At 48.1% G+C, this 26,215-nt stretch overlaps 2 protein-coding genes across 7 annotated transcripts in view; one reads left to right on the plus strand and one right to left on the minus strand.

Moving 5' to 3' along the window:
- Positions 1 to 3,277: 3,277 nt before the first annotated feature.
- Positions 3,278 to 11,640, plus strand: ACP6 (acid phosphatase 6, lysophosphatidic). 2 transcript variants are annotated; one of them, XM_014947116.1, is made up of 10 exons: positions 3,278 to 3,540; positions 4,565 to 4,696; positions 4,785 to 4,915; positions 5,782 to 5,861; positions 6,675 to 6,762; positions 8,353 to 8,485; positions 9,156 to 9,256; positions 10,580 to 10,675; positions 10,965 to 11,130; positions 11,462 to 11,640. In XM_014947116.1, the coding sequence occupies exons 1-10, from the start codon at positions 3,346 to 3,348 to the stop codon at positions 11,594 to 11,596; spliced, it is 1,257 nt and encodes a 418-aa protein (XP_014802602.1). In that variant the 5' UTR covers positions 3,278 to 3,345; the 3' UTR covers positions 11,597 to 11,640. The 2 variants fall into 2 exon arrangements, with proteins under 2 accessions (XP_014802602.1, XP_014802603.1); XM_014947117.1 differs by having other exon boundaries at positions 4,568 to 4,696.
- Positions 11,641 to 17,935: 6,295 nt separating this feature from the next.
- Positions 17,936 to 26,215, minus strand: part of BCL9 (B-cell CLL/lymphoma 9) — a 30,638-nt gene continuing 22,358 nt past the window's right edge. For all 5 annotated transcript variants that reach the window (XM_014947327.1, XM_014947328.1, XM_014947326.1 and 2 more), the window contains 3 exons: positions 23,624 to 25,853; positions 21,466 to 21,726; positions 17,936 to 20,128 (listed from right to left, as the gene is read on the minus strand). In XM_014947327.1, coding sequence (XP_014802813.1) covers positions 19,011 to 20,128; positions 21,466 to 21,726; positions 23,624 to 25,853 — 3,609 coding nt within the window. In that variant the 3' untranslated portion in view covers positions 17,936 to 19,010. The remainder of the gene's footprint in view (positions 20,129 to 21,465; positions 21,727 to 23,623; positions 25,854 to 26,215) is intronic.

Consider the following 26,215-nt stretch of genomic DNA (forward strand, 5'->3'; position numbering starts at 1 on the left):
GAAGATGTCCCTGCCCATAGCAGAGGGGATGGAACTAGGTGATCTTTGAGGTCCCTTTCAACCCAAACCATTCTGTGGTTCTATGACAGTTGGGAGCCAAGGAGAGGTAGATGGGACAGGAGGGTACACTGAGGACAGGGACACCGTGTCTTCTCATCCTCACTGTCCCAGCTGGCCCCAGACAGCACAGGCAGCCTACAGGCTGCCAGCACCTACTGTAGGTGCTGAATTTTTTAATTCAATGGTGACAAGCAAAGGGTCTCTGCTGGTGTAGAGGGCTGCTGATGCCAGGCCAGCAGCTGTGATGTCAGCCCCAGAATCGAGTGTCAGGTACAGCTTTCTGACATTCACCCTCTGTGTCACCCAGGGCGTGACATTGGCAACAGACCAAAGGAAAAGCGCAGATACCAGAAAGGTCAGAGTCCAGGCAGGCAACACACCTGAACATTTCCGACCAAGCAGGAAACAAAGTCTTAGAAATAAAGGCAATACCTTCCCCAGAAGAAAGGATACTCCAAACTAGGGCAGTAATGAAGCACAGGCGGGACTCTTTTACTCTTGTAATGAACTGTAGGCACTTCATGAGGGCCCAGAGACACCAACACCTCCCTTCAGTAGTCTCTACTCAGTAGCTTTCCTGAAGGCCTCATCTACTGTAGACACTCCCTTTGGCCCTGTCTTCATGGCATTTTTCTGGTGGGGTACCTTTCAAAGATCACTTTCCAACAGTCCCAGCGTTTCAGGGAGTGCTCCAGCTCCCAACAGACAGCACCTGCTTCCAAACAGGAATAAAAGAAAGAGAGGGACAGAGAGTGCAATGCAGTCAGGTCTGCAATTGTCTATGGGCAAAATAAAGAACTGATCTTTACAGACAGAAAAATAACTTTGATAGCTTCTATCAATGCCCCAAATTTCTGTAAAACTTTCCCTGATCTCCTTGGAGAGTTTTAAAATGTTGATACCCTGAAAGAGTAAAGAGAAATGGGGGTGAGACAGAAAGGAGGGCACCAAGAACCATCAGCACAAGTGGGAAGAAAGGGGAAGGATAAAGACATCCTGGCTAAAGTAGAGACCCAAGCCTATAAGAAAAGGAATACTGGGGCCTATAACATACATATGGAGGCAGGATGGCAGGCAAGGGGGAACACAGCCATCCCTAATAAATGTAAGTCAAGCAGATGCGGTCTAAGGAACAAGGAACTGCTTATTCCCTGATAAACTACTTATGCAAGAGTGATGTCACCACCAAGCCTTGAACCATTCCTAGGAACCACCGAGTCAGGAACCCATCGATTCCTTTATAATGTCCAAGAAAGGCTTTATGAATGCCCAGCTCTCTAGCTTTTACTTAAAGTTATTAGCCAGTATGCTAAAAAGACGCTAAATAACATTTAAGAGTTAATTTGTACAGATCCACTGTTCCTCCACAGCATTACCAGGAAAGGAGAAGCAACAGTTTGAAGAAACAAGGAGTGGAACGTGCACCTCCAGGCACTGGGTTCACATTTACCGTGTGACAGCTTCACCGAGTGCTGCCAGGGGCTGCCAAGAGGCAGCTCCAACGTTACCCTGAACCCCTCCAAGTGACATCAGGTCAGCTATGTAGGGAGGACTATACCTTCACCCACCTCACTGCTGCAGCTCATCTCCAGCCCTGCCAATGCCAGTGTTGTGTTGGTTCCCAAAGCTGTGATGGGAAATAGAGGCCAGACGAGACTAGGTGTTTGCACCTGGGCATCTAAAGTGAAAAAGACTTCATTTAGCAAACTCACAGTGGAAAATGCCAGCACCACCGTTAACACCAACTGCAAATCTTTGCTGGTGAGGTTAACGGGGTGATCGAGTACAGGTGGGGAGATAAACAAGCTACAGGATTAAGAAGCTCTACTCTCTGTCAGCAAAATGTTGTCATTTAGATACAGATGGGAGGCAAATTTCTTCTGCTACTTATGCAACACCCACACAGGTGGACTAAAAGACCAAAGCACTGCATAGGGCTGGCTGTTCCATATAAGAGTTGAGCTGAACACAGCATCCTCCCCCCCACAAACTTTCCCTCTTAATCAACAGCTGTTAACAGGAGGGCACTAGCAGCCAGATGGGGAGGAATCCAGGGACCTTCTCCCTCCTTGCAGGCTCTTCCCTCTCTACTAAATTCAATGCGCTGGTAAGCACCAGCACAGGCTCTTCCACCTAATCACACCACTCTGGTGGCCAAATGTGCTTTCGGAGAGGAAAGATGGAAGAGAACCAAACCACAGAAGGTTTCTTCACAGCCCAGAAGGCCAACCATATCCTAGGGCTGCATCAAAAGAAGTGTGGCCAGCAGGTCAAGGGAGGTGATTCTGCCCCTCTGCTGAAACTCCACCGGCAGTACAGTGTTAGCTCTGGAGCCCTCAATGTAAGAAGGACATGGACCTGTTGGAGCAGGTCCAGCGGAGGGCCACGAAAATGATCAGAGGGCTGGAGCACTTCTCCCATGAGGACAGGCTGAGATAGTTGGGGTTGTTCAGCCTGGAGAAGGCTCCAGGGAGACCTTACAGTGGCCTTCCAGTACCTAAAGGGGGGCCATAGGAGAGATGGGGAGAGACTTTTTAGCAGGACCTGTTGTGACAGGACAAGGGGTTTTAAACTAGAAGTGGGTAGGTTTAGACTAGATATAAGGAAGACATTTTTCACAAAGAGGAGATGGGGAGAGACTTTTTAGCAGGACCTGTTGTGACAGGACAAGGGGTTTTAAACTAGAAGTGGGTAGGTTTAGACTAGATATAAGGAAGACATTTTTCACAAAGAGGGTGGTGAAACACTGGCACAGGCCCCACCCCTGGAATCATTCGAGGTCAGGTTGGACGGGGCTCTGGGCAACCTGATTTGGCTGGAGATGCCCCCGCTCCTTGCAGGAGGGTTGGACTCGGTGGCCTTTGAAGGTCCTCCTTTCCGAGCCAACCCGTTCTGTGATTCCGTGGGGACTTCTCCACAGACACACCTCGGGAAGGCGCAGACAGGCACCCGCTGAGTCGGCCCGCAGGGAGCGCCCGCCTGGCCGCCTTCCACGGAAACGTGAAATTACAAAAGGAAAAAAAAGAGAGAGGAGGAGGAGGAGGAGACATCAAGGCCAGAGACAACCCCCCGCTGCTCCACCGCGGCGGCCTCAAGGCGGAGCCGCCACAGGCCCCTCCCACCCCGCGCATGCGCAGAGCGGCCCCCGCGGCCCGCCCGCCCCCGCGGCGCGGTTCCCGCTAGGAGCTGTAGTCCGCCCTCCGAGCGCCGCCATTACCCGGCACCGCCGACGGGACTGCGCTTCCCGTCCGCCTCCGCGCCGCCGGCAGCGAGAGCTCCGCCGCCATGGGTTGGGGGACGCGGTTGGGCGTCCTGGGGAGCCTAGCTCTATGGGCGCAGGGCCGGCGGCGGGCGGCGGCGTCTGGCGGCGCCCCGGAGGAGGGCGGCGGGGAGCGGCGGGGCCTGGAGCTGAAGCTGGTGCAGGTGGTGTTCCGGCATGGGGCGCGCACCCCGCTGCGGCCACTGCCGGGGGCGGCGCCGGTGAGGAGGGGCCGGGAGCTGGGGGGGTTGGGGACTGCCCACTGTAAATTTTGGGGGGAAGGCGTTGGGAATTAGGGAGTTAAAGTGGACCGGCAGGGAGAAGGGTCCCCGCTGTGGCTGCCCCCGGAGCTGGGGTCCCGGCGCGCACAAGCCCCGGCTCTTTCAGGCCCCGTCGCAGCCGGCGCCGAGCCGAACGACCGGCGGGACCCATCCGTCCCCCCCCCCCCGGCAGCCCGCTGAGCCGGCAGGTGCTGGTTCCCCTAGTTTGCTAAAGAGGCTCTTCAGCGCTTTTTTCATACCGATTTCCTGCAGGCTCCTCTCCAAGCTGCAGCGCTCCTGTCAATCACAGAATGACATGGGGTTGGAAGGGACCTCTGGGGATCACCTAGTCCACCCCCCCCCTGCCAGAGCAGGTCCACCTAGAGCAGGTTGCACAGGAACGTGTGCAGGCGGGTTTTGAATGTTTCCAGTGATGGAGACTCCACCACCTCCTTGGGCAGCCTGTTCCAGTGCTCTGACACCCTCAATCAACCCCTACTCTGTCAGCCTGTCTTCATGGGAGAGCTGCTCCAGCCCTCTGATCATTTTCATGGCCCTCCGCTGGACCTGCTCCAACAGGTCCATGTCTTTCTTATGTTGGGTGCTCCAGAGCTGAACACTGTACTCCAGGTGGAGTTTCAGCAGAGGGGCAGAATCACCTCCCTCGACCTGCTGGCCACACTTCCTTTGATGCAGCCCTAAGATATGGTTGGCCTTCTGGGCTGTGAAGAAACCATCTGTGGTTTTGTTTTCTTCCATTTTTTCCCTCTGAAACAGTTCCTCCTTATGTTTAGATGGGACTTCCTATGTAGAAGTTTATGCCCATCCTCTTGTCCTATCACTTCCCGTATGTGCCGTAGGAAGAGATCGGTTCTGTCTGGATCCGTGCTGTGTTATTGGCAGAGCAGCACACTGTAACGAGTATAACAGTAATGCTCTTGAAAGTCCTCATTTTCCACTGATGTTAGTTCTTTTTGTTTCTAAGCAGGTGGAATGGCACCCCAGTCTTTTAGATGTGCCTGCCCAGACTAAGTTTGATTACATGGTGACTGACCTCAATGGAGGGCCTCAGCCTCCCTCGCCCCATGAGGAGCGATACAAAAAGACCACATTCAAGGTGAGGCTGTCTTTCATGGTGGTTTCATGTTCCCTCCCTTGTTTACTTCCACAGTCCACTGGAGACCCTTCCTTTTCTTTGCGCTTAGGGTGGTGCAATTGCAGGACAGCTGACAACAGTAGGGATGCAGCAGATGTTTGCCCTGGGGGAAAGGCTGAGGAGAAGCTACGTGGAAGAAGCCAACTTTCTCTCACCAACACTTAGGCCTGCTGAGGTTTTGTGAGTCTCATTTCCCTTCTGGACCTTCCCCTGCTTCTTCCCTCCTAATGAGTAGCCCTCTGCTAGGGAAACTTTCTGACCAGCATACACACCTCTGCTGTATAGCAGACTGGCTGGTCCCTGGGCCTTCATCTTTGCTTAGCCTGGCATGCCCAGTACTAGAATTCACCTTTGATAGAAAGCATCCAATTTCCCAGCAGTCTTGAGAGGGACGCCGGGGAAAGATTCATCTCACCCTACTTTTTTCAGGCTGGATATTAGGAAAAATTTTTTCACTGAAAGGGTTATCAGCCATTGGAATGGGCTGCCCAGGGAGGTGGTTGAGGCACCATCCCTGGAGGTGTTCAAAAGACGGGTTGATGTAGTGCTGGGAGGTATGGTTTAGTGATGGTGATGCTTTTTGTTTGTTGTGTGGGTGTCTATTTTTGTCAGTTAGGTTGACGGTTGGACAAGATGGTCTTTGAGGTCCCTTCCAACCTAGAAGATTTGTGATTTTAAGCCACTGACAGTGGTAGTCTGCATCTTTCTGGTGAGTGAAGAGAAATAGGTATTTCTGAAGTACAATTTAACTCACTGTAGGTTACATAGCTGAAGTTCAGTGAGACCAAAGTACACCTCTGCCGCTTATGTCAGTAATGCTGGGAGTGTCTGATTCAGGATGAGATAACAAATTAGTACCTCTCCGGTGTGTTGTTTTTGTTTTTTTTATCACCACCGTCTCTGAAGGGAAGTTAAAGGGCAGTTCAGATACAGGTGTCTATTTTTTCAAGGCCAGATGAATCCCACCACAAGTTTCCAAAGCCACAGTGAAAGCAGACCGCATGAAGGAGAAAGTGCTCCCTCACAAACTCCTTTCTCTCTTTCAGCATCCGTTCCACTAATATTTTCCGGAATCTGGAGTCCACACGGTGCCTGCTAGCTGGGCTGTACCAACAGCAGAAAGAAGGTTGGGGAGGCTTCTGACCAGTGCCTTTCCTTTCTCAGTCTTCCCTAGATGCACGTATCTCGCACATCCTAACTCACTCTTGGCTCCTGGGTGTTACTTCTTCCCCAGTTCTTCACTCCTGGCCTTCTTCCCCATGCTCTCCTGCTTCTATGTTCTTTATCAACTCGGCGCTTGTTCCTTCTCTCTGTGTAGCCTTCTGCTGATGCTCAGCTTGGATCTGTTGCCATGAATGCTGCAATTTCAAACCTACTGAGGAGGTTAGCATTATCCTGCTTCAGAATCAAGAGGGCTAAGTTTCAGACCCAATGTTCACGAGATGCACATCTGAAAAAATTTTCTCAGAGAAACCCAAGTATCCCAGCCATAGGACTACCAAGATCCTTGACAAGTTTGGTATCTGGAGTAACTTTCAGCTGTATCCTACAGTTGACAACTCCTTGTATGTCCTAGAAATACGCTCTGGCTTTTGAAGATCACGATTCTGCTCCCTCTGTATTCTGTTCCAGGAACAAACGGCAAAAGTGACTTGCCAGAGCTCCTTACCTCGCAACATAGAAACTAATTTTTGTCATGTACAAACAAGATATGAACACGCAACTGAGAGTTTTACAAGGTGCACAGCAGACATCCCTGTGGAATTAAATGCTGTGTGCACAGAAAAAAGCACAGTGGCTCGTGTTGCAGGTGATGGCTCAGGGGGAAGTGCTAGTTGACAGCAATGGACTGGAGGACAAAGACTGTGAGAATGATTAAACCAGTCTAAAGACACCCAGATGCACTAGTGATCACAGAAGCTTCCTTCTCATTCCACAGGATCTGTTGTCATTGTCACCGATGAAGCAAACTCTGACATCCTCTACCCCAATTACAACAACTGCCAGCGCCTGAAATGCTTGAGCAGGTAATTGCCAGCCCTACCTCCCCCTACGATTTCACTGCTGTTTCATTTCAGCAGTAGTAATTTAAAACAGCACGTTTTATTCCCATTTCCCAATTTCTTCCCCTGCCACTTACCGTTCTTTGGGAATGGTTAGCTAGTTGTATAAAATACTCAGTGAGCGGAGTCATACCAAGCAGCGGCACCAGAGGAAAAAAAAATAGACTTTTTCTTGGAAGACCAATTTAATTTAGTATCTGTCTAGCAAACGCTCATTACTAGCTAATGTACAGCTATTCTGCAGCATCGCTGCAGGGCAGAATTAATGTCATCTGCATCCTTTAACCAGCCTCTCAAGTATGTACATATTAGGCCTCCTTTTTATATTCAGCTTCTGGTTTGGGCGTTATTACAACATTCCTGTCACATTTATACCTTGAAGAAACTGAGATATACTCAGCCTTAACACACTTAACAAAGACTAATGAAGTAAAATAAGGAACACCCTACATAGTAAGAACACTCATGTTTGCAGAGTCAGGTACTCTAAATGCCTGTGCGAGGTTGGGCATAGGGTAGAAACTGGACAAGGGGGGCAAATTTATTACAGTTTGATTGGATTGTACATTAACATATTTTTGTCCAAAATTCAGGAGTTGTCAGAATTCACTTGCAGAAGCTCATTATATAAGGCTTGACTCTGCAGGCAAAGGGTTGTTCTTGACAGTGGTAAGGTGACAGACCATAGAAGCAGCACATTCAGCCTCCTCTAGTAACATCAACTGTGCAAAAAGGGAGTGAACTGCAAGCTCTTCTGCTCCCTCCCCTCAGCCCACCAACTGGGTGTGTTTTGTGACCATGTTGAGGGGATTTTTTTAAACTGCAATAAGAAGCACTGCCTCAGCTTACAGGCTGCCCATACCAGAACTTATAACGCATTTTTCAAACAGAAACTAGAGCTGTTCCTAAAAAAATAAAAAGCAAACTTAAACTTTTCCCATCTCCTTCCCAACAGATCAGGGTCAGAGAAAACAAAACCTATGCAACCTATTTTGCTTGAAGTACATGACCAGTGTGGATATTATCAGCTAAACTTTTAAAAATAAAATTTAAAACAGTGTAAGGAGGTGAACGGCTTCTAACAAAGTGGGAGGCAAATTTAAGCTACGAGGAATATCTAGGTGTTTCCCTTTTCCCACACCATACAACAATCAGTTCAAAGCTTCTATCCATTCTTCTTTCATAGGCAGTTAAAGGCTACTCCCTGAAGACACAGATCTGTACTGTTCCAGTATGACCAGATCTGTTAACTGATACACACCTCTTGCTTATGGGAGAACCACTTCTGAGGTGTTCACATCTCATCTTAATTTTTTCTCCTGCCTCTGTGAGAGCAGCCAGCCAGCTCTGATCCTTGACATCTAGACATAGCATCTGTCCGCTCTGTAACTTAGACTCCCAACATCAGGAATCCCTCAGTATCATCCCTGTGGTGCTTCTCTTCTACCCCTCACTGATGTGAGACAATTCCACTGGGCTGGGGTCACAAAATCCAAAGGACAGAAAGTCTGATGTGTGAAGAGGTTTGGTTTTGTTTTCTTAATTTCCTGACAGGCATAAGTGGAAGAATGCTCTGCACCAGCCGGGTATCTCTGATGACTTGAAAACAATTAAGGAGAAGATGGGTATTGATGGTGAGAAGTCTGTGGATTTTTTTCTCCTCCATGATAACATTTTTGCTGAGCAGGTGAGCTGAGCAGTTCTGTTGTGCTGTCACAGAAAGAAACATCCCTTTACCACGCATATGGAAGAAATCACGGAGTGCCAACACCCACTGATACCAGAAAGTTCATAGAGGACAAAGCATGGCCTTTTTAAAAGGCAAGATGTGGAGTCAGACTTGCTCTAGGATGGATGAAGACTCATCTCCAGTATTTATGTTCTTAGCTTGAAATCCAGTATCTCAAGTGTAATGAAGTAGAGCTAAGAAAGCAGTTGGCCCTTGCTTACCCCATTACAAAGTGCTTTCCCTTTTCTGGCAGTCACCACCTAACAGAGTTGTCTTGATCCCGGTTCCAGCATGCTACCCATCAGCCAGATTGCTTCTGCTACCAGAAGGGACCTGCTCATATTTGTAGCCCACTTAGTACCTCTTATTTGCTGGAGCTAATGGTAATTAGTCTGGCTGTTGATTGAATAGCTCAAGGTGTTACACTCCCTCAAGAGCAAACGTCCATCCTCTTGGTACCCGGAGCAAGTCTGTGTGTTTAAAACCGTCCTGGGACTCCTCACATGGATACTGTAGTACAAGTGCTGTGACACAAACAGCTGTTTTCTGTGGGCAGTCACCCATGCGTTTTCAGGCTGGGTTCAGAAAGGGGCAAACCCTATTGTTATGCTGCATCTTCTCCTTCCAGGTGCACAATTTGCCAAGCTGCCCTGTGCTGAAGAACTTTCAGCAGACAGTTGAGCGTCGAGCTGTGGACTCGCTGCTTTTCGTTCTGGAAGTCGATTCAAGGTGATTGCCCGTATCCATGCCTCCAGCCTTAGGGATTGTCTTAAGTTTCCCAGCGTGGGTGAGCTACACCAGCTTACTGCAGCAGAGAGAAGTCCTTTCTGATCTCCTGCATTCCCCCACCAGAGGCTACTGCCCCCTCATGAGGTTTGTGCCTTGGCCATCTCAGTGTAAAATCCAGTGCCTTGAGTCAGGAACACGAGCTAGGGAAGAGGGAGTTCCACACTGAGGAGGCCAAGATGTGGGCTTACCTCCTGGTCCAAGGAGCAGTAGTAAGCCACTGAGGTAGGCAGTGAACGCCTCAGTTGCCACGGTGGTTTAAGTGAACCTGTGTCAAAGGCAAAAGCAGAAGAGGAGACCCTTCCAGCCAGAGCACTGAGGCTGCCCTTGCAGACACACAGCTACAATCTGGATTCCAGCCTGGGAAGCTTATCCCAGGGATGGCGCCTGCAGAGCTGGGCTGAGAAGTGTTGATACTAATGGAAAAGGTGATGCCAGGCCCTGCACACATGTAACTACTTGCAAAACAATCTGCTGCTACATGCAGTTAATTACCTCCTCCACAGTTGTTTGGAAAGGTGGCTGAGTTGCTAGCCTAGCTGCCATTTTCCTTTCAGATTCATTCACAGCTGCCATATTCACCAGCTCTTCTCAGGTGGTGGTATAGGACCACCTTTACTATTAGGGCAGTTGCCCTCAGCCTTTTCTTTAACTTGTATTAGAGATCTCATCTATGGAAAGACTAATTTCCCCCACTCCCATACCACCTGGGAGAGCCACAGTCACACTCATCCCCCATTCCCACTGATTTATACATTAGGTAGAAGGAATTTCTTCACACCAGAAGTTGTCTAAAGATCTCCTCTTCATTCAATACAGAGATAAAAACTAATTTTTTAAATATAGCCACCACCATCTTGAGTCCCTCCCTCCCTCCCTTTCCTGCCAAGGACCAACCACTTCGGTTGCTGTTTTGCAGTCAGCTACAGTCATCTTCCCTAACTGAAAACTATGCATCCAAAAATCACAAGCAGGGAAACAAAATAGCATAGAGAACATGGAGGAGTTTCTAGGTTTTCCTTTATGTAGGCCACACCTCATGAGACTGCTTGTTAACACCTCTCCCCTCCCAATCTGCAATCACATCAGAATCGCTGAGGTGGCTATGGAACTGCTGAAATAAGAAGTAACCATAGGAATTACATCTTAGTTACACTCAATATATGTTACCAATTCATAAGAGAAAAGCGGGTTCCCAGGTGTTCATTTAAAATTATTTAATTTGAAAGTTTAAAACCTAGGAATTTATTTCTGCTTCCTTTATAGAGAAGTTCTTCAGATGAACGTTGGTCCTCTTTTCTATACCTTACAGAAGAACATTACAGAAGCAGTAGATCCCTCATCTCCAGCTGAAAAGGCCAGGTACAGGATAAATCTCTCCCCTGATCCTTACAAATTCTGACTTGCTGTCAGTATGAAAAGCTGGTTCAAAAAACGATGAACGTGTGAGTAAAGAGGTGTGCTCATCTGCTAGGGAAAGCATGAGTGCCGTATTTGCTTTTGCTGAGGCAGACTGTATGTGCAGCGTGCAGTCTGTGAAATTGAGACACCAGCCCTGAGACTCAGATGTAGCACGAGTATCTGGCTGTCCATGGAGGAACACAGCTAACATTTTATGGTTTTATCCTCTCCCCTTCCTTTTTTTAACCAGAAAGCTCATTCTCTATGCTTCTCATGACATTACCCTCACTGCTCTCCTGGTGGCACTGGGCACCTTTGATCACAAGTGGCCACCTTACGCTGCAGATATGATCCTGGAATTGTACCAGCACCAGCAGACCAAAGAGTGGTTTGTTCGCGTGTCTTACTGTGGAAAGGTAAGGTCCTAGGAGAAGTCCCATCTACTAAACCTTGGGCTTTTGGTTTTGCTGTGCATGCATGTAAAGCTGTGAACCAAGACTTGTTTCAAGTCTTGGCATCAAGCCAGATAACAGTCAGCCACCTAAAGCATATCCATGGTAGCCAAGGTATCTTTTCTGTTGAGCTGGCTATTGACCTAGTGGGAGTTTCGGCAAAGACTTTGAACCTCTGCCTCTCTCTTCCTCAGCCAGCTTATTTCCCTGCTGCAGAATGCATCAGTATCAGCAAAAAAAAAAAAGGGCTTTTGCAATGCACGAGACGTGTGATTTTGTCTCTTTGCCTTTACAGGAACAACTGGTGAAAGGATGTAGAGCAGGTCTCTGCCCACTTGAAGAATTTCTAGAAGTTCTTTCACAGTACTCAGTCAGTCCAGAGGAGTACAATAACCTGTGCTCCCAAAACAGAGGGGAATCAGCAAACTGACTCATAAATAAGTTGTCTTAAATTAAAAATAGTTTTTGTCACAATGTTTGACTATTTTTCTTTATATTCCTGACAGCCTTCCCTATTCTAAAGATAGTTTAGATGAGGTGACTTTTTCCTACCAGACACAGGGTGGCACAGTGTCACTTTCACTGTTAGCAGCAAGATGAAAGCAGCTGTGTGAACAGAATGGCTCAAGTTCACTTCCGAGGTAGCCACACAAAAGCACAGAGAGGCTGAAAACAGCAAGGGAGAGAACAGACCTGTTTAAATTGCCCTGCTGCTTCAGGAACATGAGAGAAAACATACCTGTTCCTCATATGCTGGGACTGTGGGATGAAGCCCAGCTTGCTCTGTACTACTAGACTGGAGAACTTTGACATAACGACTGCTTTTATGTATGGCAAACTGCAGAAACCACTGTGCCTTTTCCTTTTGTCACATTGGAGGGTTGCTCTGCAGACAGATGAACCTCCCAAAGTGCATACCGTTTACCTACTCCATCTTCTTGAGGGCATTTTTGTGCACACAAAACCTCTCCAAAGGGACAGAAGGCCTTCAGACCTCTTCCCTGCACTCCTGTAATGATAGAAATTCTACTGTGAACATGCAAAACCACCACAGTGGGCCCGGTACAAGAACACGCACTCTTGGTGAACTCTGCTTAATGTGCTTTAAACAAGGAAGTCTGGGGAATTGCTGTTGACTTCAGCTTTGGGCAGCGCTGTATCTGTTTAACACTTGCTGAAACAGGAATACACCAGCATAGCCAACAGAAGTACTTCTAGCTGAGATGATGACACTTTTTTCCTGTAAGACAGTACTAAGGATCACTGTGTTGCCAAAATCCCCATTTTTTCCAATCAGTAAATAAAACTTGGGTCCTGACCTACTTTCTTTGGGATATATAAAGGCTAAAATACGGGGACCATGTATTAAAATGGCCCCGCAGTTCTGGTTCTGTGTTACCCCTTCTCACTTAGCGAAAGGATGCGGTGATGTTAATGCAAATCACTGACAGATCTGTGACTGGAGGCACTACAGCACCTTCTCCCTGACAAGCGTGGGATAGATTTACCTCTACTCTTTCATTAGCCTGCCCCCACCACAATTACATGTTGACACTGCGCACAGTGAACAGAATAATTTGAATACTAAATACATTGCTGGAGGTCTCACTGAACCGCTATTAGAAGCTGTCAAAAAAGCAAACAAAACATTGTTATTTTCCACCAAGTTTTTATACAGCCTAAAAACATGATGTATATAAAGATCGATGGCCCACCCTTGCTTAAGAACAGTATGTTCTGCTCTATCAAGCTCCCTCTTCTGCGCGGTATAAAGTACTTGGAGAACGGTGACAGAAACACGAGGTGTACAATTTAAGTTATTTGTGAGGCACAGACTGCTTGGGAAAGGGGTATCAGGGAACAGCATCAGAAGCTTTGGCCATACCAGTAGACAAAGCAGGAATTCACATACCTTCTCCTAAAGAAGAGCTAGGAGCATCTCCTAGCAAAACTGAGCAGCAGCCAGGTTAAAAATGGGAACACGGTTGAAGACCCAAAGAACTCAGCAGCACAAGCTGTCCTAGTGCATCTGAGATTGTTAAAGGGACCTGCATTCACACCATTAAAATAATCAAATCATTCTAGGCAGGGTAACATACATTTCAGTAACAGCAGAAGACCTCAGAAAAACAGGCCAGCTTCTTGGCAGTGGCCGGGAAGAAGCTTCTGCTGGGAACAGATTATTTCATCACTGTCCGAAGGGGGTTTCTGCAGTGCCCTCTGCACCCTGCTCCAGCCTCACCCTTCCCCTCAGCGTGGAAGTGTTTGGGCTACACATTGGTCTCATCCCACTGAGCAACTCCAGAGGAGTCATGGCCCACAGTATGAAGGAGGAGTTATTTCTGAGCACAACTACCTTAAATTATGATTTTGGAAGAGGACTGGTGGGACAGTGGAAGAGTTTTAAGACCAAAGGACACAGATAAATGGGATGTGCTAACTTGCAGACACTATGTGGAAGAGCTGAGGCATTTCTGAGAACATGGAATAAAAGTTTCCAGAAATCAAGAATCTCCAAGGAACCAGTCAGTGCATTTCTATGAATAGGCCAACTCCTTGCAAGAACTGTGAAAGGCACAAATCCCAGGGGACAAGAAAAGAAATCCAAAATGTTCTTACCCTGAGCTGTTAATACAAGAGCTGCTGACACAAGCAGCAAACATGTTCAACCCCAAGTTCTCTCAAACTTGAGCTGGAGCTGCTGACCTAAGTCAGTATGCCTCCCTTGCTGCATTGCTGTCCAACTGCAGTTAATGCAGTTTAGTCAACTTAAACCTAACAGACTTTTTTTCTCATTTTGCATTGCAAACCTATCCTCCTACTCTATGTTTCATTTAAGGCAATATTAGTATAGTAGGTAATTGTCAGGAAATACCATAGAATGGTTTGGGTTGGAAGTGACCATCTAGATCATCTAGTTCCAACCCCCTTGCCATGGGCAGGGACACCTCCCGCTACACCAGGCTGCTCAAAGCCCCATCCAGCCTGATCTTGAACACTTCCAGGGATGGGGCATCCACAACTTCCGTGGGCAACCTGTTCCAGTGTCTCACCACCCTCACAGGAAAGAATTTCTCCCTAATATCTAATCTAAATATCCCCTCTTTCAGTTTAAAACCATTACCCCTTGTCCTATCGCTTCATTCCCTGGTAAAGAGTCCCTCCCCATCTCTCCTGTAGGCCCCCTTTAGGTACTGGAAGGCCGTTATAAGGTCTCCCTGGAGCCTTCTCTTCTCCAGGCTGAACAACCCCACTCTCTTAGCCTGTTCTCATAGGAGAGATGCTCCAGACTCTCATCATCTTCATGGCTCTCTGCTGGATCCACCCCAACAGGTCCATGTCCTTCTTGTATTGATATGTCACCTTTCACAGTTTCCAGTATCAGACAGAACAACATCACTTTTCTTTCCTGCCTCATGCTCTGACTCAAACAAAACCAATCATAAGCTTAAAACCTGAGTGCGTAAACCATCATGAGGACCTACATCTCTTGGCATGAAAGGTTTGCTGTCAAAAGGGGATCAAGAAGATAGCGAGCTTAGTATATGTCAAAAAAACCCAACATAATAAAGCACTTTGGGTCCTTTTAGGGCCTGATAATTCACTTTAACCTTAAGTAGAAAGAGCATGATAAAGCCAGGTGTTAAACATCTACCATAACAAACAGCATTAACAGAAATAATTGGAAACTATATGGACTAGCTAAAAATGGAAACACCTTTAAATTAGAGGTCACCTCACCAGAAAAATGGCACATAGCACACGTGTAAGACAACTTACCTTTTTTAGGCTAGGAATTACTAGCAATTGATACAGTGAAGTGCATTTTACTAAATACAGGCCTACATTAAACTTGGATCATTTCTCCTCAATAAATATCAAAATACGGAACAGGTTTCAGCCACCAGCCTGCACGAGAAAAGCATTCACCATAAGTATAGAAGATCACCAGCAGTGAAATGTAGCTTTTTCTGCCACCAGAGTGAAAACCAGCATAATAGACGGTCAGCGTACCAAGCACTGCAAAATGAAGCCCTGTGTATACTGTATTTGTAAAAGCTCCAACACTTTACTACCACAAATGCTGCGGTTCCAAGTCTAAGAAGCATGTTTAGGATCCACAGGATACCCTCAGGAAGAGTCGGGCACCCATATCTACTCCAAGTCAGGGTACATGTATCGTACCAGAAGCACCACCAGCATTCAAATCCCAACCACGACTGATGCAGATTAGGTCTCTATATACTGGTCTGTCTTCTAAAACGTTACCCATTAGGTACCACTAGGAGGTCAGGACTGAAGTCTTCAGGCTGGCTACTTGCTAGTCACGTTCTTTGGTAGGTCAGCTAGCCCATGATACAGGTTTATTTGGACCATGCTTAAAACTGCCAGTGTACTTCACAGATGACCTGTCTGCAACAGTCTACTACTTTAAAACAAACAGATTTCAAATATTTTAAACTTTTGATTTAGCAGGAGCATTACTTGGCGTTTCAGAAGTTCACCATCTGCTGGGTTTACCTTTTAAGTCTCTCCACACTCCGGCTGCGCAGCCATCTGGGATGAGATAATTTGAACAGCAGACTGTTTCCTCCCATGTTACTAGAGAGGAAGAGCAGCCAAGCATGTATGAATAAAGTCTATTTCATTCTTTCAAACAAAGGTGGAGGATGATTTGAAAGTTTAAAGAGAAAAAAAAAAAAAAAGAGGGGGAGGGGAAGAAAACTAAAAATGGCAATCCCACTTTCCGTCTTCAACTGCACCATGACTACCAGAGCTGAGTCACAGTTACTATTGATTATAAATAAGCAGGAGAGAACAGAGTCTGACTTACAGATACCAAGGTGAATTTGCAAGGCTGGCAGCTAGAAAGCTTTTTTCATATGCCAAGCAAAAAGGGGAGAATTGGAATTAGAGCAAAACAAAGCAGCTCAGTCTACATCTACTGAGAAGTTTTTCTGACCAGAGCCAGCCAAGGCATTAGCACCTCTGCCCATCAGCTTGTGCAAATCAGGCGACACCACTGAGGTTAGGTGCATCTATGTGGATGAGGAGAAACCACGCCTTCTGCATTTTCTGTAGGAAAAAATCTCGTTAAGATGCCAAATACCAGCATTTTAAGTCAGACAGACACAGAAGGAATTTAATTATCCAACATTTGTAAAATGTATCCTTTCACTATCAAGTGGGTTTGAAACAATGAATCCCCCTATGCTAATTTTTCTAGAGTAAGTTGCAGTCATCTCAAATCCCTTCCTGTTCAAAATACCTCAGCAGGCACAGGAGGCACTGAGAAAGGCTGTTCAAACAAACAAACAAACCAACCCTCCAGGTTATTTCTACGTCGATCAAGAAGTTTGCTTTGTTCAACATGGTAAAAACAGTGAGGAGTCGTGGCAGAAGCAGCAACACTTAAAAAGGCTGCACTGTGACAATTCCCATGCAAGGTCCTCAAAGCGAAGCTGTGCAACCATTTAAAGAATAGGTAACTCCACTCTACAGAAATAACACTTACTGTGTCATTGTCAGCTCTTTCTAAAATCTTGACAAGCCTGTGCTTCAGGCACGCTGCTTGTCTTGTTAGAGGGAAGCACCACAACATACATCCCACACTTTGTCAAAAGAGTAATTCTCACCCAAAATCATTGTAAATTTGCATGACAGCACAAAGGTGAATTTGGAAGCAGGCAACAGAAGGCTCTGAGGCTTGTGTGCCTCTGATGGCACATGGCTTCACTCATTTTGTAACACTGGCAACAAAACTTTGGTAAGCTGGCGGGGGACAGCAATTCTTTTTCCACCTGTTAAGGAGCAGTTAACTCTGAAAAACTCTCACATGCAAGCATAATGAAGATACTCATTCTCCACATGAAGTTTCACATTAATAGCCCGCCCTCTGAGGAAACTACTCATTGAAATAATGTCAAGTAACAGTAAATGGAAGGAAGAACAGAGATTACACACTCCATATACAGTGCTGGGGGACCAGAGAGCAGCCAGCCACAGAGCCCCCTCCCTAGCTCTTCCTGATACTCTCCAGGAGCAGGGCTCAACTCCCAAATTCATGTTTTGGCATCCAGTCTTTCACTCCTCATAGACCCTCCACAAAACCTTCTTGCTGGAATTCTCTCAAAGGCAAAGCTTGAGAAGACAGGGGATTAGGAAGCAATCTATGAGAGCTGCGGCAAAGCAACAATTTACCCAGCAGGGTTGTCTTGATAAAAATCTGCTCACTGTCGATTTCTCTCTCACCTTTGTTATTTGAGTTCACCCGTTCCCTGCTATCTCAGCCTCTGCATGCTGGCAGTCAGAGCCCCTACCCAATCCAAAGCCCCCAGGGTGACACACAACCACAGTGCCCCGCACAGCACTGGACTCCAGTGCTCAGCAGGCAGACACTGCTGCTTAGGGAAAGCTCAAAACCACACACACTTTTTTTTTTTTAGTGCTGCAAACACTCACCTGGAGGAAATGACAGAGGCAAGACGTTTCATCTATTCCTTGACCCTCAACAAATTTACAAAGAAAGACTGAATGCCCCAGGGATAACTGTCATAGAAATAACTCCTCAGTCTGAGGAAAAACAAACTAATTTCAGGAGTAAGCAAGCAGGATGGCGAGGAACACACAGACCAGACTTTGAGGAGTTGCCAAAGCTTACCACACCCGGCCTCTGCGCTGGCTGGGACCACGAGGAAGAGCAAGCAGTCATCTGGCCAGCCAGCTGATGTACATAGAAACAACTGGACTGGATAAAGAAGACAGTTCATTTTTGTAAGAAACAATATATTTTATTTTTCTGACACCACAGCCCTGGCGAGTGGTTTTGTACCAAATTTAATGGAGGTTACACAGAACGTTTTACGCTGGGGAGGAAAAAAAAATAACCACAAAAAAAATCCTGGATAACTTTTAGTGTCTGTTCCACTCCCACATTAATAAAATCACTTGGGGTTTCTAAGAAAAGGAGAATAGGAAACAGTGAGAGAGACTACTGTAGGATGTAACAGTGTCCAAGTCCAGCCCCTTCCTAAAAGTGGGAAGAGTCCCCACGTGAGGAGAGGCTCTCCTAGATTTACTCCCCAAAAAAACACAATGTATTGCAGCTGCCATAGGAGGAGACAGAAGGGGGACGGAGAGAGAGAGAAGCCTATTTAATTAAGAGTGGGAGGGAGAGACAGAAGGTGCTGGACAGCACGCCATAATTTGAAAAATATGTCCTTAACTTATTATTTATTTCTTTTAAAAGATTCCCCTCACTGAACTTAAGTTCCTTTTTGTGCTTTTCATTAATACTCTGCTCTGAGGTCGTAGTTTGGTTTTTCTATACATTGGAGTTGAAGGAAAATAGTCCGAAGTTCTGAAGATGGATTCTCCACCTAAAGTAAACAGCCTAGAATCCCATTCTCCTCTCACCCCAAAGACTAAAGTCTCTGCTAAAATCCCTTTTACAATATAGTACAGTACACAAAAAAACCCCAAAGATAACCGAGAGTCCTGGGAGAAGCCAGTCCGAAGGACGTAAACATACAGAGAATGGTGCAACTTGTGACAAATGGCAATTCTCAAAATACAGCTACAGATTCTCAAAGCAGGTGCCGTCACGGGATACCCAAGTCCACAAAAATAATTTTTAAAAAATAAATCTTAAAAAAAAACAACCTGTTAAAATGAATAATTTTTTTTTCAGGTAATTCCATACATTCGAGATTTCCCAAAGCGTCCTCTGGTCTCTTTTCACCTATTGCATGGCCAAACTGTACTCCTGAAGCTCCCAAAAAAGCCCTCAGGACTTGGAATCTCATCTTGACAAGGATCAGAACATCCAGTCTTATGGTAGCAGCTTAAAACATCATGTTCCCTGGGTTTCCAGGGCCTTGGCTAAATCCTCCCATGCCAACGTCAGCAGCCATACCTCGGGGCCTCATCTGGGGGGGAATCATGATGTTTTGTTGGGGTCCCATCATGCCCTGCATTGACATCATCATACCAGGTGACCCTACAGGGCCCGGGTGGCTGTACAGCCCCGCGGGGGCTCGGTCCTTGCCTGGGATCATGCCCACGGCGGCCACGGGGTTACTCATTAGCGCGGGCTGGCCAGGCATCGCCGTTTGTGCTGGTGACATCATGCGGTGGTGCGGCCCCATCATGCCTTGCTGCAGGAAGGCGGGCGGTCTCATCGGGTTATGGCCTGGCATGGATGGAGCCGTCCCAAGAGGGATATCCGGAGTCCCCACTGGCCCGGGGCCCCCCATGCCAGGCAACGTTAGTCCCATTCTCGGGGTCTGCTCTCCTATCATCCCCTGCATGTGGGAGAACCCAGGCCCAGGACCCTGAGGCTGCTTGCGGCCTGGCACCTCCCCACGAGGGAAATACTGTAGTGTCTGGCTAGGCTTCTCCGACGGGATAATCCTGGACAGGTCAAACTCGGGTATTCCCGTGGCTCCAGGACGGATCACCTCCTGCAGCTCTGGATCGGTGAAAACCGAAGGCATATTGTTTCCAAGAACAGTGAAGGAGTCTGGACCGCCAGGGCCTCCAGTCTTGCAAAGTGCTGGATCTGTCGAACTTTGGGGCAGGTTGGTAGGACGCCCCAGAGGTCCTTCTCCGTGGAAGCCCATTCCCGCTGGGAAGTTGCCTTGTCCACCGCTGGGCCCGTTGTGTGGAAATGGCACCTGCTGTGGAGGGGACTGTACAGGAGGGAACCCCTGTGGGAAGCCCAGGCGTCCTTGAGGTACCATTGGAGACTCCTGGGAACCGTGCCCCATCATCGGATTGTGTGACATCAGGCCAGGTCCCACAGGGACCCCATGAGGAGGTATATTGGGTCCCATAGCATTTGGAGAGGGCATCTGGTTGTTATGGGAAAGAGGCTGGGTCATTCCCATTGGGCTAAGGGTTGGCATTGGACCCACTGGGTTTGGACCTGAAATTCGAGGATTCTGGGAATTAATGCCCATTCCTAGGGAAGAAATAAGGAATCACATTTAGAGAACAGCCAATAATAATCAAAGCTACCAGAGAGCTTTCTGCAAGGTTACCAAATTCACACATACATAACACAAATTGGTGCTAATAAACAGCATCAGTAGTGGCTCTGCAAAACAGAAAAATCAATGCCACCTGCACAGTAGCCTCTCTAAGCTTGTCACTGCACTGCCAAAAAATGACTAAAGCCTGCTCTATCTCAATTCTAGGATCTCAGTTCAGCCCATGCCTTTACTACTTCCCTTGCAGTCTAGATAACGCAGGCAGTAACAAACGTGTCTGTGGCAGATTATCAGCATATGGACACTTGTCCACTGGGAGGAGACTGAATCTCCTTTCAAAACTCAAGAAGTGATGAATCAGGTAATCCTCATAAGACTAGGAGGCAGCAATCAATGAGGTTAATGAGCTATCATCATGGACTTGTTCAATTAACCAGCTTCCCCAGGTATATTCAGCCACTCTTGATCATTACTGTGTGAAACAGACAGCAAAGCTACAGGTAAACCCATCAAGAATTCATTATCAGTTGCTGCTCATACCCTCTTTCAACTATGTTAATTCAATTGGGTGGAGTGGCTACAGCCTACTTTTGTATTAAATACATAACCACAAACATTAAGCTATCAGCAGGGACTGGATTTCTCATATAAACATGCTCACCCACAGGACAGCCCAAAAGGACAATGTTTTATTTTAGTTTAACTCTCTTGGGTAGGGACCAGGACAGTTTCCCTCAGTCCTGGCTAAGGTCACGTGCCATTACACATTGCCTATATGAAAAGATGTATGTTGTAAGAAAACACACTAATACACTCTTTTGTAACAAAGGCAATCCACACAACCCAGCAAAACACCAGATGATGCAGCATCAAAAAAAAAAAAAACCCAAACCAAAACCTGTAAAGCTTCTATGACACTGCCATCAGACAGGGGAAGAGAGGTTTCATCTGGATAACACGTCGTAGGTCTGACCCTTTTTCCCATGAGCAGCCTTCACTTGCACAAGTATGTCCAACCTGCCTGAGTGGAAATCTCACCCATACATAAGGGTTTTTCCCAGATTAGACATTTTCTGAAGAAAACAGACACTTTCTGGACAGAAAAAAAAAAAACAAAAAAAACCGCTGCAAGGAGAACTTGGTCTCCCCGTTTCAGAGAACTGCAACTGCCTCTCTCAAAAACAACCCATGGGTATATATTCTTCCAGGTTTTTTCCCTCCCACCATCTTCATTTGATGATGCCTCCATAAAAATCACCCTCACTGTACTGCCTGATAGCTTGGGCTTGTGTTCCTTTGAGTTTCTTACCTGGTACGCTGTTCATAGGTGGCAAGTTTGGGGATCGTGCTGGAGGGGAGTCATCATCCGAGCTGGCCACAGTTTTGATGGCATCATGATAGAGCGGTGTAGAGCTGGGCATGGCAAATTTGGACATCCTGGACATCATAATGGAGAGGGGATTCTGGGAGAGAGTCGGCTCTGGAGGCATTGTATAAGGACTGCTAGAGGGAAGATTTCCAGGGAGAGTCACAGGAGCAGACTGGCTGACTGTAGAAGGAGGTGGACCACCTTAGGAAAAAAAGAAAAGAAAGAGAAAGAAAAGGACTTTATTTTTTTTTTCCTTCTTACCATTTTTTTTCTTTAAATCACACCTTTTTCTTGCAGAAATCTCAAAAACTAGAAATTCCTTTTATTGCAAGACACCATCTGACTAATGCAGTCTATGCCTGTGAAAGGTAACCAGAAAACATAGGCCTACTGGTCAAGATGGTTAGCATTTGTTATCCTGGATTCTGCACTTTTGCTGGAACTACCTTGAGCCTCTACAAACCTGCATGAAGAATTAACAGGTAAATCTGAAAATCCTACTATTCAACTTCCATACAATGAAGACAGACTTAGGTACCAGGACTAGCCATAAAAAAAATGAAATCTATAGTCAACTAATTGTTCCTGTACCCACCAAATGTCAAACTGTAACTCCCTTCCCTTTTTCTTTAGGAGGCATCAAACAAGCACAAAAGACATGGGCAGCACAATGAGAGCTGTAGCAGATAGTATGCTGAGACACGCAAGCAGATTTCTGACAAGCTGCATCAGCAGCTACAAGCAAAACTCCCTGTTTATGTTTCATTTCAAGTTTTATATATCCATATTTACAGCTCACTCCAGTAAAAGAAGCATTCTCTGCACCTATTAGCGTAACATCATCCTTTGCTGTCCCCAAACCAGAAATAACTTAATTGCACTCCCCAGCTCCTTTGTTCTTCACCAATGTATTTCATGCCACCCAGACCATACGTGAAGGAAAGATGCTAAACCAAAGTTGTACTATCACTGAAAAATCACTGCACATGCCTCAGCTCCGCCCTCCTCCACCAAAAAAAAGAAAAAAAAGAAAAATATAAGAGAATACCAAAATCCTGCAATACAAAAACATTTACGCTTTAGAAGAGCTGCATACAAAAGCATTGGTTAAGCACAATGTTAGGCACAGACTAAAGCACCTGGTTCTGACTTATAGACGCTTGGGCTCACACCGGGCACAGCCTCAGCAGCCACCATGGCCATGAACATCCAGGCTCCCTTCCTGAGCACAGATTCCCAGCCAGCATTCCCAACAACACCGCCACTGCGGGTCCCCGGGTGCCCCAGCAGGCAGGTGCCGTTACCCGCAGCAGCACTAGAGGGCAACGTGGCCAAGCAGCTCCGCTCCCGGTCTCTCCCGGCCTGGAGACCTTTCCAGGCTGGAAGGACGCCCAGGGCTAGGGCTCTGGGACCAGGGATGGAGGGGCCAACGCGCTCCAGGGTGAGCTCCGGAAGGGTCTGGGAGCGGGAAGGAGAGGGCAACAGTGGGCCACCAGCAGCCCTCAGGTGTTCAGGAGGGTAGTGCCAGCCACCAGCACCCCAAGGTCCCAGGCACAACACGGCTCCAGCACGCTACCAAATGCTACATATGGCAGTGTTTAGCTCTCGCCAAAATGGTTGAAGCCTGAACAAACGTTAGCACACCTCCCTGTCTGCAGTGGTAAACCTAGAAAGCACTACCATACCTAGATACATGACTGGCATGTCTTTGCAGGAGCCCTTTATCTCAAAACGTTTTCATAACTTCTCCACAAAGGTACGATCACCAGGAGTTATGGCAGAAAGGCCAAAAACCACACCGAGGAGAGATTTCTCCCATCAGCACTCCACACCTCTTGAACCTACCCTTTCACTTTCATGTCCTCTGAGTGACCAGCCCTCACCTTGGCACACAGGAGGCACAGTGCAAACCCACAATTACAACAGGAGGAGAAAAGCACTTGCGCTCCGCTTGAGTGGAGACCCTCAGCACAGCCCTCCTCCAACGGGCAAAGTGCTGTCTAGCTTCTGTCACCCTGCAAGAAACCACCTCCCTCCCCTTGCTACACACCTCGAGGTAACTCGACATGAACCCAACTGCCAAAGAGGCAACACTCACCCGACTCCACGTTCCCCAGCATGGCTGGAGAAGACATGGTGAGAGACGCCTTGTGGTTTGGGGGAATCCCAGGGCTCTGCAAAGGAGGCTTTGGAGATGAAGTCCATCCGGGAGAAGGTGCAGGGAGAGAGGGAGACTTGAGGTGGACAGGAGAAGCAGCAGCAGACCCCAAGACAGGGGGGGACTTAATGGAGGCAGCGGCAGCTGCGGCAGTGGGGCCTGCAAGCATTCCTGCCAGCTGGGAGGGCGTCTGAGGGGACTTGAGGTTCCCCGAGGGAGACCCCATCATGGGAGACTGGACCTGGCGCATCGTGGGGGACTTCAGGGGGTTGATCCCTGGCGAATGCACCTGACCGGCTGCGGAGATATCCAAGGGCTTGCGGCCGAGGCTGCGCTGCGCAGGGGGAGCAGTGTTGAGGCTATTAGGGTTACTGGTGGGATTGAGAGGTAGTGGCGGCATGTGGCTGAGCCGGTTGTTAGTCCTTTGGTCAGGCCCGATCTGTTCTCTGAGATTTCGGAGACCGACTCCTGGGCCCTGAGACATGGGAAGGAAAGGCCTGGGACCCATGCCATACTCCTGCTGCGGGTGCTCCCCAAACGGCAGCGGCACCATTTTCTGCTGAGAGGAGAGCATCTCTGAGACGCCGGGGCGCAGTTTCATCATCTCTTCTGGTCCAACTCCTGCCTCCCTCAGCTTCTGAGGGACCAGGGGTGGGTTGGAGCCCATGCTGACATTCATGCCCATGTCCCCCTTCATGCTGCCAGGGCCCATCCCAAACTCCAGCTCCCTGCTAGAGGCCATTTGTGGGGGCATTCCTTTTGGGAATTCCCCCCTGGAGGGGCTCATGGGCCCTTCCACCGGCATTCGAGGGAAGATGGGATTGTTCCCAGGCTCCATGTGTCTCTGGGAGGGCATCATTCTGTTTATCTCCATTCCAGGCCTGATGCCTTCCATGTTCAGGCCGGGAGGGAGGCCCATCTGTTTCTCAGCCAGCTGCTGCTGATAGAGTTCTTCGGGCAGGCCCTGTGGGTTGGGGAACCGCTCCCCTCGGCCAGGGCCGCTGAAAACACCCTGGCCAGGAGGGAAGTTTCGGCCATCTGGGATTTTTGGCACATCATCTGGCCAACTAACTCCCGAAAGCCCAGGCCGGGAGGCGGGATTCGGGACACTGGGGCCCTCCATGTCGGGGTTCATCATTCCTGCAAAACCAGGCAGGCGCATCTGGCTCCCGGGCACGTTGGGATGAGGGGCCATGCCCCTGGGGGGCAGAGAGTGCGACATGTTCATGCCTTCAGGGAAGGGCTCTGGACCCCCAGGTCCCCAGCCCTCCCCAGGGGTCATCTGGTAGGGAGGAGGAGGGCCTCGCACCACCCCACGAGGCCCATGCTGATGGACCATCATGTCCTGCAGGGAACACTGCTGCACAACCACTTGCTCTTGCTTTCTTCTCTTCTCCTCGTAAAACTCCTGCTGCAGCTTGAGCCAGGCCACCTGCTCGGGAGTCATGTGGTCCAAGTGGTCTGGGCCCATGGGTCCTGACTGGGAGTTCATTGGTGGTGGCCCCATTTCATCTGGGGAAAAAGGCATGTCCCTGTGTCCTTGAGGGCCAAACGGAGCCCCTCCATCTGTCCGAGACCCTGACCCTTTGCCTAAACTTTGGGATTGAGCCATCATGGCCTGTATCGGCCCTTCAGGTTTCTTTTGGGGACCATCCAGCACCCCAGCATTTGGGGGTGGCCCCCCGCTTTGCCCTCCCGCAAACTCCTTCTCATCAGGGAAGAGCATGCGCTGTATGTCTCTCAGGGTCTGCAACGAGCGCTCTCGATGCTCCAGCTGCTCCTGTGACAGTCCATCTGGATTCTCACCCAAACTGGATGGGTCCCCACCAGACACCTGCTGGGGAGGACCTTTGGGGTCTGCAGCAGAGCTATTGCTACCTTGGGAAACTGGGCTAACTGCTCGATTATTTGGGGTCGAACTCTGCCCAAATCCTTCTGTCTGTAACGGGGTAGAGTTGGCAGGGCTGCCCACAGACATCACTTTGCTTTCCACGCTGGGACTGTCCTGATCTATGGGACATGGGGGGCCAGTGGATTTGGATACCGGCGCTGACACAGGTGGAGTCGGCTGCATTTTGGCATTCTGGGGAGGGTTCTGGTCCTGGGTGGCAGGGGGCTGCGGCTGCGGCAGGGGCTTGGGTTCAGTCCGAAGTGCAGTGATCTGGGGATTCTGCAAGAGAAAGCCACATGCTGTCACCTGCTCTTCTTACAGCCACGTCACATATGCAGCAGTGCAAAAGAAATACATACCCTGTCTCAACACCACCAGCCCACACTTTGCAAGGAAGGGTAGTCTTCATGCAGTGATTAGAGCAGCATCTTGGCCATGCAGAAGCCTATTTTGCTCAAGAATTACAGCAGGTACCCCTTGCTTCTGTGCTACCTCTGCATGAGCAATAGGCCAGAAACATACTACCCAAATATTGCAAGACTCAAGCTCTTCTTTGGATGATCCAAGACATTTATTTGCAGAAGGCTTGGACAACAAACTGTCTCTCTCTTTTCTACCCTAAACCTTATTTCAGTGTGTAA

This window comes from Calidris pugnax, unplaced genomic scaffold (genome assembly GCF_001431845.1).
Source record: "Calidris pugnax isolate Ruff unplaced genomic scaffold, ASM143184v1 scaffold95, whole genome shotgun sequence".
Lineage (NCBI taxonomy): Eukaryota > Metazoa > Chordata > Aves > Charadriiformes > Scolopacidae > Calidris > Calidris pugnax.

Bases quoted from the DNA above. Each gene is read 5' to 3' on its own strand.
- ACP6 (XM_014947116.1), top strand. From the start codon at position 3,346: ATGGGTTGGGGGACGCGGTTGGGCGTCCTGGGGAGCCTAGCTCTATGG. The intron at 3,541-4,564 runs GTGAGGAGGGGC...TTTGTTTCTAAG, and splicing joins CACTGCCGGGGGCGGCGCCG to CAGGTGGAATGGCACCCCAG. The intron at 4,697-4,784 runs GTGAGGCTGTCT...CTTTGCGCTTAG, and splicing joins ACAAAAAGACCACATTCAAG to GGTGGTGCAATTGCAGGACA.